Source organism: Lissotriton helveticus, chromosome 5_1 (assembly GCF_964261635.1).
Source record: "Lissotriton helveticus chromosome 5_1, aLisHel1.1, whole genome shotgun sequence".
NCBI classification, from domain to species: domain Eukaryota; kingdom Metazoa; phylum Chordata; class Amphibia; order Caudata; family Salamandridae; genus Lissotriton; species Lissotriton helveticus.
This window is the reverse complement of record NC_136065.1, coordinates 480,818,271-480,833,196: the sequence shown is the minus strand read 5'-3', so window position 1 is coordinate 480,833,196 and position 14,926 is coordinate 480,818,271. Positions and strand designations below refer to the sequence as shown.

General features: G+C 43.3%; 1 protein-coding gene across 3 annotated transcripts in view; it reads left to right on the top strand.

The window, feature by feature from the left end:
- TMEM51 (transmembrane protein 51) overlaps positions 1-14,926 on the top strand; it is a 188,676-nt gene that overhangs the window by 137,937 nt on the left and 35,813 nt on the right. For all 3 annotated transcript variants that reach the window (XM_078642791.1, XM_078642792.1, XM_078642793.1), the window contains one exon: positions 3,798-4,257. In XM_078642791.1, coding sequence (XP_078498917.1) covers positions 3,908-4,257 — 350 coding nt within the window. In that variant the 5' untranslated portion in view covers positions 3,798-3,907. The remainder of the gene's footprint in view (positions 1-3,797; positions 4,258-14,926) is intronic.

The following is a 14,926-nucleotide window of genomic DNA, read 5'->3' as shown; positions in this document are numbered from 1 at the left end:
TCACCACTATGCCGCCTGCTTTGTCACACGGCTTGATGGTGATGTGCATATTACTTTGCAAGTTCTTCAATACCAAACTCTCTTGGATTGTCAGATTAGGGGTTACCTTTGGGACATATTTTGTGATTTTCTCAAGTTCTTTAATGACCTCAAAAACAGCCACTTCCGGCCCTACCATCTCTAAGGACGGTGTGAATTTAGAAGGGGGTTTACAAACTGAGTGATTGATTTCTTGTTCTTGTGATGTATTGTTAAGTATGAACTATTTTAACCTGATTTTACGAAAAAATGAGAAAAGATCTTTAAGTTTGAATAAATCCTGTTACATGCTAGGTACAAATGATAAGCCTTTACTTAAAAGGCTAGTCTCTACAGTTGAAAGATCATATCTTGACAAGTTGTAAATGGGTATGGTATTTAGAGTAGATGGTCTTCTATTTAGGATTTCCAATACTGCTGGTTCCGTGTCCACAAATAGGGTTGTGGATGCTCCATCTGCGGATAGTAATTCCTTTCTTGTCTCTGAAATTTGACACGCCATCTGCCCCTTCCTCGCTGTAAAAAGGCGACTGTCCTTGTTGATACTGACCTGTGTATTGTCCTCTATGATTCCGAGGATTGTTGTTGGGCCTTTCGCTCATACCTGGACCTTCATATTCTGAGTCTGAGTTAGTGTCCGAGAACGTCCGTGTTTTCTGTCTTTTGCAAGGACGTTGGTTGGATTGTCCTCCTTCCTGTCGATCTTCTTGAAAGTAATTTCTGTGAAGGTTGGGATATGCCTTTTCCTGCGTGAACCAATGGATATCTTTCTTTAATTTATCTGTTTTTTTCTTTATCAGATAATCCTCGAACTCCTGTAATTCTTGATTTATACTAAGCAGCTTGTTTTTTGCTTCATCTACAACTGTGTTTGTTCTAAAACATTTCTTCCAAGTCTAAAATCTCTTGGTTGAGAATCTGTATCATTTCCTTCACGGACTCTATGATAAGGATCATCCAATCCCTGGAGCAACGGTTTGCTATCGAGACCATCACTCCAGGAATTTATGCACCTCAACAAATGGGGCTGGAACATTTCTGACTCTCAGGCCTGATGGTATGACCCCTACCTTCAGATAGTCAAGCATAAAGTGAGCATGGGACTCCTTCCATGCTTTTTTCTTTAACCCCTTCCATGCTGGTGACGGAACCGTTCCGTCATCAGTCACGGCTGAGCTGTGCTGATGATGGAACGGTTCCGTCACGACCGCGCCCTGTTCTGGAATGTCCAGCACAAGGCGTGGCAGCGGCGCCGCGGTCAAGGTGTTAAATTAAGTAGTTTCATCCATTCACTGTTGTCTCCTATTGTGGAACCAGAGTTTGCACTGGTGCCAGCTATTTGTCCAATAAGTGCTGGAAAAGGAAAAGATATCAGCGCGTGAAGACTTCCTAAGAAGTGAACTCACTTTGTATTTGCAATTAGCCATAGGCTACAGAGCTCGTTCTAAGATTCCCCTTCCCTCTTATCAATCTCCTCTCTTCTTCTAACCTCAACTCCCTGGGCACCAGGGCCGGACTGGTAACGAAAACCGGCCCTGGCACAGTGCTCCGCCGCCCCCCCCCCTCCCCCGGACTTAGGGGGTGCGACCGAGCTCTTTGCGTTGCCGGGGCCGGTTTTCGGCTGATTTTGTTACAGGGACGATTTTGCAGTTATGCTGCAAAAACGACCCAGTACCAAAAAACGCCCCCCCAAGGGCCCAAAACCGGCCCCCACCCTTGCGGCGCACCGGGGGATTGCCCGGTGCCCGCAACGGCCAGTCCGGGCCTGCTGGGCACTGTCCCTAATTCAAAAACACCAAATCCTAGACATGCCCACTGGGAATCATCCGATGGTATCATCCCACTGGGTGCCTCCTTATAGGTAGTTTTCATTTAGTTTCATACGTCCAGCTCCTGGCTTGTTGACCTTGATTCCCAGGCCTTCTCCAGTGAGCAAGAACACAGTCTTGCATTATCAGCACTCCTTCTTTCACTGTATCCTCTCCTCCCCAAGCCTAACTCTTAAAACAAAACTGTCATTCTAACTAACAAAGATGAATTTCTCCACTTTCGACAGAAACGTGAGAGCAGAACAAATCCAAAGTACACATGAAATTCAGCTTTTTACCCCTCTACGAGAGCTGTCAGTACATTTCTGTAAACACAACAATGATGGACACCACGCTGATTTGCATATCGCCATTGTCTAACCCAGGGTGGTGTGGAGTGGAAAAACGATGGATTTGGGCCCAGATCTTTTGACTGGGGTGAATGTGTGACATTGATCCACATTCTGTCCATCACTGTTGTGTTTGCAATTACCGCTCTAAGTGTACTGGGGATGCTCAGACGTGAGTCCCAGGCACTCCACACCACTGGAGTCAAGCTAGCCGGGCTGATGAGAGGTGTTACCTCGAAACCGGGCCGGTCCTCGGATGCTTGTTTCCGTTCTGGGAAGGACATGGCTTTTGTAGTTCGGACTGGACTGTTCCCATGGGGCACAGGGTCAGCGCTGATTTGCATATCGCCATTGTCTAACCCAGGGTGGTGTGGAGTGGAAAAACGATGGATTTGGGCCCAGATCTTTTGACTGGGGTGAATGTGTGACATTGATCCACATTCTGTCCATCACTGTTGTGTTTGCAATTACCGCTCTAAGTGTACTGGGGATGCTCAGACGTGAGTCCCAGGCACTCCACACCACTGGAGTCAAGCTAGCCGGGCTGATGAGAGGTGTTACCTCGAAACCGGGCCGGTCCTCGGATGCTTGTTTCCGTTCTGGGAAGGACATGGCTTTTGTAGTTCGGACTGGACTGTTCCCATGGGGCACAGGGTCAGCGCTGATTTGCATATCGCCATTGTCTAACCCAGGGTGGTGTGGAGTGGAAAAACGATGGATTTGGGCCCAGATCTTTTGACTGTGGTGAATGTGTGACATTGATCCACATTCTGTCCATCACTGTTGTGTTTGTCAGTACATTTCTGGCCTACAGAAATTTGCCAACATAAGAGTAAGGCACAAAGGCCTTATGAAATTCATGCATAAATTAATTTTATTAGGTGTTTCTAAATCAGTACGTTACATGAGCACATCAAATACGTAAATTTTGTGAGCCTCAAACACAAATTCTACATGTTGATGTTTCAACTAAGCATGTATGTATTGCAACATTAGGTTTCTTCAGGTTTTCATGAACAATACACCTAACCTTTCATATTATTACAATACACATTCTACTGTCATGTTAATACGACAAAAGAATAAATGCAGGTGTGCACTACTCATGATCATGATGCTCCCTTACAATGAAAGAGCACCATCGCGCTCGGTCACTTGTCTTACCGTACTCGAACTGAAGCGCTGAGATCAACACTGCATGTATCCAGAATGGTGAGGCTATAGGGATGGTTGTGAGGTCCTTTTTCGAGTCTGTTGAACTTTTTCACTTTGAAGGACCTCCAAATTTTCAATACCCAATGAGTATAGAGAAAGATTTGAGAAGAAAAGAATCTGATTTGCATTCCACCATGTGCTAATATTGTTGAGTTATTTTCCATAAGATATTATGTAATGCTAGTGTTTGGTAATACTGACAATAAGCGGGTATTTAAATAAAGTCTGGCATGTTGAACTTTGTTATGAAAAGGCTAACTACCCTTTTTAATTTTGGTTTTTAAAACCATATTTTCTTTGTAAAAATAAATTACGTCTGATTACTGAATCAGCAGAGAAAGTTTACATTTTATATGTACATTTAATTTCTTATGTTGTTTTTCAGAGCTCCTGATGAATGCACCCGAAGGCTAGAATTTTGGATATTAAGTTGTGGAAGAAGATACATTTTGTGAATTACATTGAGTCTTGCACTCCTTATTTGATCCGTGGGTCATGGCAAATTCTAAATCCACTGGTTCTCATTATGCATTGAGTGCATTAGGAATTGGAATGCTTGTTCTTGGGATTATAATGGCAGTATGGAATCTTGCTCCTGGGTTTGGCAGCAATGACAAAAATTCATCCTCGCAGGGAAACAGTAGCAAACCTGAACAACCTGATAACATTCCGACAAAGAGCAAAACATTTTCAATAGCCTATGTTTTAGTTGGATCAGGAATTGTATTGCTGCTTCTTGCCATCTGCCTGAGGATACGCAAGAAGAAGAAACAACAACATGAGGACACTCCGGGGGATCCACGGGAAATATCTGCCAGCCCTCAGGACCGGGATCAGGAAGAGGAGTAAGTTTCTTAGTGTGAAAATGGTTTCCTGCTGCGAAATTTTGTATAACTGTGCATAAAAGTGTACATGTAAGCTTCCAATGCATCACCCCTGTGCAAGCCATAATCGTCTAGGTCAAGGAGATGGTAATAACATAACTTGCCCTTTTCCTTGCTCCTCAGCATAAGGCAGGAAGATATTGAGCAGCATTGCAAAAGTCATCCTGGAGTGTGAAAGGATGATTGCCACTTTTACCTGTAATTTGGGTAAACTGACTCCCATGCAAGTACACCCATAATAGCAGCACACATAATAGTATCCCAACCCTTAAACAATGGAGACAATGGGTGTATTTGATGCACTACCATCATGAGCCCTTCACATTTTCTTATATAATCCTAGGGTGCTTCTGTCTCTATCACTTACTTTTTTGTATTTCTTCTAGAATAGACCTAGACACTCGTTACCATACAGTGTTCTTGGGGTTTGTGGGTGAGGCAGTACATTATTAACCAGAGTCACCACTTCTACTTTGATAGGTCCCCAAGGTTTTAACCAAAGTTGTGAAATATACTCTTATTTGTTTTGTTAGAGAACAATTCCACCACCTTTGCAGGTAGCACCCTTTCTACATCAGGTGCTGTCACTTACTTTCAACCCAAACTCTCAGTGAACACACACTACTTTTTATTTCAGTTCAGAGCATAACCCTCATTGTGGCAATGTCAGACAATGAATTAAATGAGGCAACAATTCATATATCCAGTGACAATACAATTATCCACTAGATGATTTTCATTCCTGTTCTCCCAATCTGGTTCCAAAGAGCCCTGGTCCCAATGGTCTTTTGTAAAGAATGGTTGCGCATGCTTCCTAAGACAATGCATAGAAATAGGTGTCTGATCACTGGTGCAGGAGATGGATCGCTAGTCAGCCATGGTCTCCATTATTGAAGCTGTTGACGTTTTGCAGTGGTGATTGGCAAGTCCATCTTCTGAGCAGGAGTTTTTTTATGTTATCTGGACATAAAATTCCCAACAGATACTACATGGGAAGCAATAATGGGATTTTTTTTGAGTGAAGAACCTGTAGGGCCCGATTTTCTACCTCCTCCCCGGTCATCCCTAATGAGAGTACCTTGTACCCTCATTATAGAGCTACGGTGTCCATCATTGGCAATGCTGGTCATACAGAACTTTATCGGAACTACAGAAATTTGTGTTTCGTCGTATAATCTTCTTATGTTGCTTTGAGAGTTCCATTGGTTCCTTCTGTTAACGTACTTCATCACATAAAACATGGACTATTTATTGTGTCACAGAAATGCAAAGGTCCTCATCACTGATTAAACCACTCACCCAATTGATCTTTAATGATTAGAACTAATGGAAATAGCCCAATAACATCAGTAGGCAAAATTTACCTATATGAAAAAAATATATATATCTTGATGACCATGATATATAGGAAGTTGGTGAGCCCCAGCATAATTCATCTATTGGATGGTACCCATGCAGCCAATGAAGGAGTCGAGTTTAGTAAACATTCCGTTGAAAAAATGTGGATAGACAATGGGTGCAAATATGTAAATTGGGTTAGCATCACTACCATTCTATGAATTATGGATTTGCCGACCGGGGGACACTGCTGCCACACTACCGGTCCCAGGAGCCATCAGGACCGCGGGGTGTGCTAAGCCCCTCCTCCAACTTGCCTGCTTGCCTTGAAAGCTGCTCGCGCCTCCCGCTTCGTGGGAGACGCATCGCCAACCGGGGGACACTGCTGCCACACTACTGGTCCCAGGAGCCATCAGGGCCGCGAGGGTGTGCTAAGCCCCTCCTTCAACTTGCCTGCCTGCCTTGAAAGCTGCTCGTGCCTCCAGCTTTGCAGGAGACGCATCGCCGATCGGGGGGCACTGCTGCCACAGTACTGGTCCCAGGAGCCATCAGGACCGCGAGGGTGTGCTAAGCCCCTCCTCCAACTTGCCTGCCTGCCTTGAAAGCTGCTTGCGGACGCATCGCCGACCGGGGGACACTGCTGCCACACATATTCCAGTCAAGTACAAAGTCATTAACAAAAGTAAAAAACAGAGGTATGGCGATGGACCCTTCCTGATGACAGCACCTGACTACCTTTCTCCCCGAAATATTAAATTGCCCTTAAATCACAAAAGGGAGTTGTGTGCACACTGGCTAGCACCCATCGTTACTGTGCCTATTCCCTAGGGAATCCAAGTACAAGTAAAACAACCACAAAGGTGCACCACAAGAAACAAGAAATAGGTGCAAATGATATTAACACAAAAAAGAATTTTTTTAAAGAGATGTTGATATTCTTCTAGTAATCTTTATTTTCAATTTTCAGAACAACGTACAGCCGATGCGTTTCGTCCCAAGCGGGGACTTCTTCAGGGCTGTCGGTAAAAACATACATACAATCAATTTATAGGATATATACATAAGTTTACAAACATTAAATCATCATAGAAAATTACAAACAGTTTAAAAAGCTACAAGATAGACATTGGGCTTGTACATCAATAATTAAAAGTATAAGCCCTAAAAATGGTCAAGGGCCTATATGTACATGAAAAAATATATACAAACATATTTTCATTATTTACACAGACAAGGAAATGTTCCCTGGGCGGTGGCTAAACGTTTATAAAAAGCAAGTAGATATTGAATATAACACTGGAAATCCAGAGACAGTGCGCTACCATAACCCAAGGTAGATCTACTGAACCGATTTTAATGTAAAGGGATTCTCAAGGCAAAGAGAACGAGAAGAAAAAAGGTAGAAAGACAGAGAGAGACAGACCAGAAATGAAACACAGGTGATGTGAACGGGTTGTCTTATGGTGTGTGCAAAGTTTATTAATCGTAAGGTCTAACCAGAAGTTTAGCTCGACTGACTGAAGGGAGAGAGAATAGGGAACAATGGATCCGGCTACGCTAAGGGATAGAGGGAAAACAGTCTTGGAATCCCATTATTCCATAAAGGACCAAATATTCAGTTACCTTTTTTAATCGTGGTTCGTCACTTTCAGAGCAAGTGTACATATAAAAAGTCCGGAGAACGTCTTCCCAGACTCAGTATCCCAATGTGCAGGATGGTATATATATTTTCATCTAGATTGGAACAATCAAGATTGAACCTCCAGGAATAAAGGGAAAGGAGAGACAAAATCAGCTTGTGTAACTAGCAAGATGACGGAGAGGCTGGGATGCTTTTCTGGATTGAAATAGAATACTAAGATGGGGATACCCTAACGCTGAGACGCAAGACCAGAAAAATATATCAACTTACTGTGGAGTTTTAATTAATGAGGACAAGGATTTGCAGGATTCCTAAATAATAGACAGGGTTGGTCTCACAACCTTAATAAGTATATAACTCATGTTCTGAAAGACATAACAAAAAAGAAAAAAACCATTTTCATTAGAGGATATGCAGTTTCCATGGGTTTCCATACCCAACGGACATATGAATTGCAAGATATGTCCAGGTAGGATAGTTTAGACTAAAAGAGGAAAAGGGGAGTGTAGTGTTTACAACAGATTGTTTACCTGTAATATTTTACAGAATTCCAAAGGACAAGTGGTCCTGTATGTCCCTGGGAAGAGGATGTGGGCACTGAGTTCCAGTAGGCCTGCCAAGTGAAAAGCAAAGAGATAGGGTACTGGCTGTTAGAAAGACGTGAGCTGAAGGGATCATGGATCTTTATTGAATGCCCATGAATCTGTCTAAACCCATACTTTGCTTGACCATACCTTACTGAGCTAGGCAGATAATATATTTCCTATAGGGGAAATTGAAACCTTTGTCTGTAAGTGAGTATTGAAAGAACGCTCTACCTATTAGTAAGAGTGTAGAGCAACAATTATGATGGCTTCCCCATTGTGTGTCCAAGGGGTATTAAATGAATGCTCTACCTGTTTGTAGGAGTGTAAAGCAATAATTATCAAGGCTTCCCTATTTTGTGTCCAAGGGGGAGCTATACGTATATTAGTATTTCGAGCGCTTGATAACTGGTATCTGTTAAGTATAAAGACATTCAGAACCTTTGACAGCTTCGGATCATGAATGTAAAGTAAGCCCACAAAAATTTATAAACTTTGAAATTGAGGAAAATGACCCTGGAGGTATAATTCCCCACCTCATCATCTATGTGCTGGGGAGATTCCACTTGTCCCTACTTCCTTCCCCAAGCTAATCCTAACATGCGTTGTGCACGCTAGTGAAGTACTGAATAATGTATTGAGCCTCAAAATATAATCCAAATTTAAAGCCCTGGCAATAAGGTCTATGTCCTATGGGCTATGCTCACATATATATCTGTAAATAATGGAAATAAATGCAGTGCAAAGAGAGGATCCAACCCAAAATGGGCCTAGGACCGCTATTAAAGCAAATCCTAACAAAATCAGCAAACACGAAATGGAAACACCATGAGTACAGATTCATTTTGAGTATTGGCGCGTGAATCACAGGTGTAGGTGTCTATACCCAATTAACAATTGTATATAAGGATAGGCAATGTTCACAATGCTCGAACACATTGACGTTGCGGGTGTTTCGGCGGGACGAAGGCTTTGTGGATGGGCGCCGGCTGTTTTAACACGAACGGTAAGACTGTCTGCAAGAATCTGTACTCGTGGTGTTTCCGTTTCGTGTTTGCTGATTTTGTTAGGATTTGCTTTAATAGCGGTCCTAGGCCCATTCCCCTCTAGACCAGACTAATATAAGGTAATTCAATTTGTAAGGCCAAGGGAACATTCACTAAATTCGAAGTGCTTTTGTGTTGGATCCTCTCTTTGCACTGCATTTATTTCCATTATTTACAGATATATATGTGAGCATAGCCCATAGGACATAGACCTTATTGCCAGGGCTTTAAATTTGGATTATATTTTGAGGCTCAATACATTATTCAGTACTTCACTAGCGTGCACAACGCATGTTAGGATTAGCTTGGGGAAGGAAGTAGGGACGAGTGGAATCTCCCCAGCACATAGATGATGAGGTGGGGAATTATACCTCCAGGGTCATTTTCCTCAATTTCAAAGTTTATAAATTTTTGTGGGCTTACTTTACATTCATGATCCGAAGCTGTCAATGGTTCTGAATGTCTTTATACTTAACAGATACCAGTTATCAAGCGCTCGAAATACTAATATACGTATAGCTCCCCCTTGGACACAAAATAGGGAAGCCTTGATAATTATTGCTTTACACTCCTACAAACAGGTAGAGCGTTCATTTAATACCCCTTGGACACACAATGGGGAAGCCATCATAATTGTTGCTCTACACTCTTACAAATAGGTAGAGCGTTCTTTCAATACTCACTTACAGACAAAGGTTTCAATTTCCCCTATAGGAAATATATTATCTGCCTAGCTCAGTAAGGTATGGTCAAGCAAAGTATGGGTTTAGACAGATTCATGGGCATTCAATAAAGATCCATGATCCCTTCAGCTCACGTCGTTCTAACAGCCAGTACCCTATCTCTTTGCTTTTCACTTGGCAGGCCTACTGGAACTCAGTGCCCACATCCTCTTCCCAGGGACATACAGGACCACTTGTCCTTTGGAATTCTGTAAAATATTACAGGTAAACAATCTGTTGTAAACACTACACTCCCCTTTTCCTCTTTTAGTCTAAACTATCCTACCTGGACATATCTTGCAATTCATATGTCCGTTGGGTATGGAAACCCATGGAAACTGCATATCCTCTAATGAAAATGTTTTTTTTCTTTTTTGTTATGTCTTTCAGAACATGAAAAGAGTTATATACTTATTAAGGTTGTGAGACCAACCCTGTCTATTATTTAGGAATCCTGCAAATCCTTGTCCTCATTAATTAAAACTCCACAGTAAGTTGATATATTTTTCTGGTCTTGCGTCTCAGCGTTAGGGTATCCCCATCTTAGTATTCTATTTCAATCCAGAAAAGCATCCCAGCCTCTCCGTCATCTTGCTAGTTACACAAGCTGATTTTGTCTCTCCTTTCCCTTTATTCCTGGAGGTTCAATCTTGATTGTTCCAATCTAGATGAAAATATATATACCATCCTGCACATTGGGATACTGAGTCTGGGAAGACGTTCTCCGGACTTTTTATATGTACACTTGCTCTGAAAGTGACGAACCATGATTAAAAAAGGTAACTGAATATTTGGTCCTTTATGGAATAATGGGATTCTAAGACTGTTTTCCCTCTATCCCTTAGCGTAGCCGGATCCATTGTTCCCTATTCTCTCTCCCTTCAGTCAGTCGAGCTAAACTTCTGGTTAGACCTTACGATTAATAAACTTTGCACACACCATAAGACAACCCGTTCACATCACCTGTGTTTCATTTCTGGTCTGTCTCTCTCTGTCTTTCTACCTTTTTTCTTCTCGTTCTCTTTGCCTTGAGAATCCCTTTACATTAAAATCGGTTCAGTAGATATACCTTGGGTTATGGTAGCGCACTGTCACTGGATTTCCAGTGTTATATTCAATATCTACTTGCTTTTTATAAACGTTTAGCCACCGCCCAGGGAACATTTCCTTGTCTGTGTAAATAATGAAAATATGTTTGTATATATTTTTTCATGTACATATAGGCCCTTGACCATTTTTAGGGCTTATACTTTTAATTGATGTACAAGCTCAATGTCTATCTTGTAGCCTTTTAAACTGTTTGTAATTTTCTATGATGATTTAATGTTTGTAAACTTATGTATATATCCTATAAATTGATTGTATGTATGTTTTTACCGACAGCCCTGAAGAAGTCCCCGCTTGGGACGAAACGCGTCGGCTGTACGTTGTTCTGAAAATTGAAAATAAAGATTACTAGAAGAATATCAACATCTCTTAAAAAAAATTCTTTTTTGTGTTAATATCATTTGCACCTATTTCTTGTTTCTTGTGGTGCACCTTTGCGGTTGTTTTACAAAGTCATTAACAGTATTAGGAATGGGGGTTATGCATATCATTAAGTCCTCTAATTTTTTAGCATGAAATTCGGGTGGAGGGCGGACTTCCCCTATTTGCATGGTATCCGTCGTGGTGAGGTACATTGGTGCTATGTATTTTTGCCTTGATCCTAGATGTTGCAACGGGGGGATTAAAACAATTCAGTACAGTCGTTTTTAAAGTCTTGCAGAATCTGTCCAGTGTTCCATGCGACCTGTCCTAAACCATAGTCGCTTACACTCTTCCCATATACGATCTACAGTTTTCATAGAGTTGTGTTTTTTATATTTAACTATTGTAGCCCTGATCACACCCAATAAATACCTTCTATACTGAATTATCAACCTGTTTGTTTATTGGTAGATCCTATCTTTACCCCTAACCCCCCACCTGCTCTGTATTAGCATGACCAATATCAGCCAAACTGAAATCCACTGTAATCTAAACAATGTTCCCTCAAAAAAAATTTCCTCTGTGTGCGGCAGTGTGAGTTCTCTGTGCCCTGCAGTCAGTTATATGCGCCAGGAACCTGACCGCATATGTGGATGCAGCAACAAATATCAGTGCAGATTGTGTGAGTATTCTTGTTAATCCCAGCACCAGTCATGTGCTGTAATTAACATGAATACTTACTCAGGGCCGGCCTTAGTGCTGGTGGCGCTCTGTATGACAATGTTTGTTGGCACCCACCAATGACCAACTTCATGAGTGATTCCCTCACTATTACCCTTTAACAGTGCCACTCAAGTCTCCATTACCACCTTCTCTGAGAATCACTTAATTCGTTTGATAGCACCACTCATACCAGTGTAGGGAGTGCTTTACATTGCACACACATTAAACAGAGACAATCAATCATAGGTATGTAAATCAGTGTGTAAGAAATGTTTCATATGACAGAGGACTGCAAGGTGAAGGAGTGACATGTCATTCATACTGGTAGGCAGTATACTTTAAGAGGGCTTTGTCTAGAGAAGCACAAACTTGGAATTTAAAATGTAAAACCATGGCTAGGATTTCTCTTTAATAAGAATTGCTTCGTACACAAATTAACCCTTATTGCAACCTTAGGATTATGAATGGTTTGGAAAAAAATCATAACTTTCAAATCTATACCTTGCAGTATGCATGAAGTTCTTTGATTACAGTTAATAGTTTACTGTTCTATATTAGGATATATTTTTTTAAGTAGATATGTTTTATTTTTCAGTATAAAGAATAAAGGAAGGGTCCGGGTACACATAACATCAGGCCCACAACCCTACACAGGGCCGGCCACGTAATTCAAAAGAGCCTCAAGGGATTCCAGGGAGGTTTAACTGAACAGCTTAAACACAGCATATCGCCTACAACCCTTATTGGGCCGGCTGCATGATACACGATACTTGGCAGTAAAATACAATCGTGAGTGATATTTAAAACCCTTAATGAACAAATATAATACCATAGCAGAGAGAGGAACAGAAAGTGTAGGTAAGAGGCCTACAGAAAGAAGGTAGTGAAGAGCAGACCGACAGGTGGCTATAGGGAGGATAAGGATTAAGAGGGAGAGGGACCCCTGCGTCAGGGAAGCTATGTTGTAGCTATGATGTTGGGGCGTGTGCGGGTGAGCGGGGGGAGAGCAAGGGGAGCCAGTATTGTATGCTAGTCATGCCAGGAGTCGGTGTACGTGTCGTGTGGGATTATGAGCAGGTCAATCTTGGTTATGTAAGTAATCTGTTGGGGTCAGTCGGTGTTACAGTATCCTCAAATAGTGAAAGGCCCAGAGTTTCGGGGGTAGGAGGCGTGCATGCTCTACCTTGCAATGATATGTGACTAGTGGATTCTAAATTGTGGTGAAGCGGGTGTCGCGGGACTGCAATCGTGCTGTGAAAAGTTCCGTAGTCACTACATTCCATAGGCCCACGAACCAGGCAGCAATTGGGAGGGGGGGTCTCAGCTTTCTTCCAATATAACGCTATAAGTTGCTTAGCGGCTCCGAGCATATGAAGAGCTATGTACCAGTCACTACAGGTAAGCGCTTTTAAATTGTCTGGCTTTAGGCCCAAAAGGGCTGTGGATTCAGGCAGAGGGAAGCCCAGTTACCTCCTTGATGTGATTAAGAACTTCCTTCCAGAACAGGGTCAGGAGAGGACATGCCCACCAAATGTGAATGAAGTCCCCAGAAACATTCAAACCTCTCCAGCACAATGGGGAGGATGTGGGAAACATCCTGTGCAAACAAGAAGGCATGTAGCACAACTGTGTCATGATCTTATACGCAGTTTCCTGTTGCACTATACTGCGATAGACCTTTGGTAAGTCTCTCCAGAGGCGACTCCACTGCGCAGGCATGATTTCAGTGGGGGACGTTAATTGCCATTGGCGCTGATATGGGTGAATGGTTACTAGCTGGGGATTCTGCAGGATCTGGTACGTCCGGGAAATAAGGCCCTTTGATTCATCAAAGGAACGAACAAATCGCTCAAAGGGGGTGAATGAACGAGTGGCCGCCTGCTGCATCTCTGGCGAGGGCAACCAATGTCGCAGCTGTGCATATTGGATCCCCACTCCTGCCGGGAGCTGGAACTCCTCTCCACTCCTACACTGAGCAAACGTTTTGAGCGTGCCCCTATCGTACATATCACTGATCGTTCGACATCCACCTTTCAGCCATTTTGAAAATGCTTGTGGGCTAAGGGCCTGTGGGAATAGCGGGTTGCCTGCGATGGGAGTGTGGGGGGAGGGAAGGTCATGAGTCCCTTGCGTACGGCCACTTTGTCCCATATATCCAGCACCGTCTTTGTGGGTACGGCAATAGAAGCGCTGCGAGAGCGCGCGGTCCGGTGAAGCAAAAAAAGATCCCAGATGGTTTGTCTGGTTACCGCCCTGTCCATATGGAACCAGATCTTTTCAATCTCACTCGTTGTCCATTCCGAAACGACACGAAGATGGGAGGCCCAATAGGAGGTTGGAGCACACTAGTCTCCTCTGTCCTGCGGGAGCATGAGGACTTTGTGGGAGAAGCGTGGTCTACTCCTGCTCCATATGAAACTTGTGAGGTCCCGCTGAAGGCTATTTGAAACAAATACAGTATTTTGGGGAGTATCGACATTTTAATAGTGTTGAGGCGGCCCAGCCAGGAAAGGGTCAGGGATTTCCACCCCCTCAGATCCTCCAAGACAGCCCTCCGGCATTTCCGCCAATTTGTTTGGGTCCACGTGTCGAGGGAGGGAGTCAGCTGAAGCCATAGATATCGAATGTGATTGGCGGCCCACTGATAGAGGGAGAGTGCTTGCAAGACTCAAAGCCCAAGACTTTCCATGATTAATTTTAAGACCGGAGGCCCGCTCAAAGGTCTGCAATAGGGAGTGGAGCGCCAGTAGGGATGTATGTGGGTGAGACAGTGTGAGGATGAGGTCGTCCCCAAAGAGCGCCACCTTGTTCTGTCGACCCCCAAGGGAGAGGCCATGTATATCCGCAGCTTGCCTAATCATCGCGGCTAGGGGCACTACCGCAAGGGCAAACAGAGGGGACAGCGGGCAGCCCTGCCGTGTACCCCTGTGAATGGAGAAAGGGTCCGTGAGCTGTCCATTTACCCGCACCCGGGCGTGCGGAGAGAGAGATAGGGGGCCATAATACTAGCTATCCTGTTCCGGCCCAGTCCGATTTTCTGCAACACTGCCCGGAGGAAGGACCAGTCAACCCAATCGAACGCCTTCTCCGCGTCAATCAATAGAA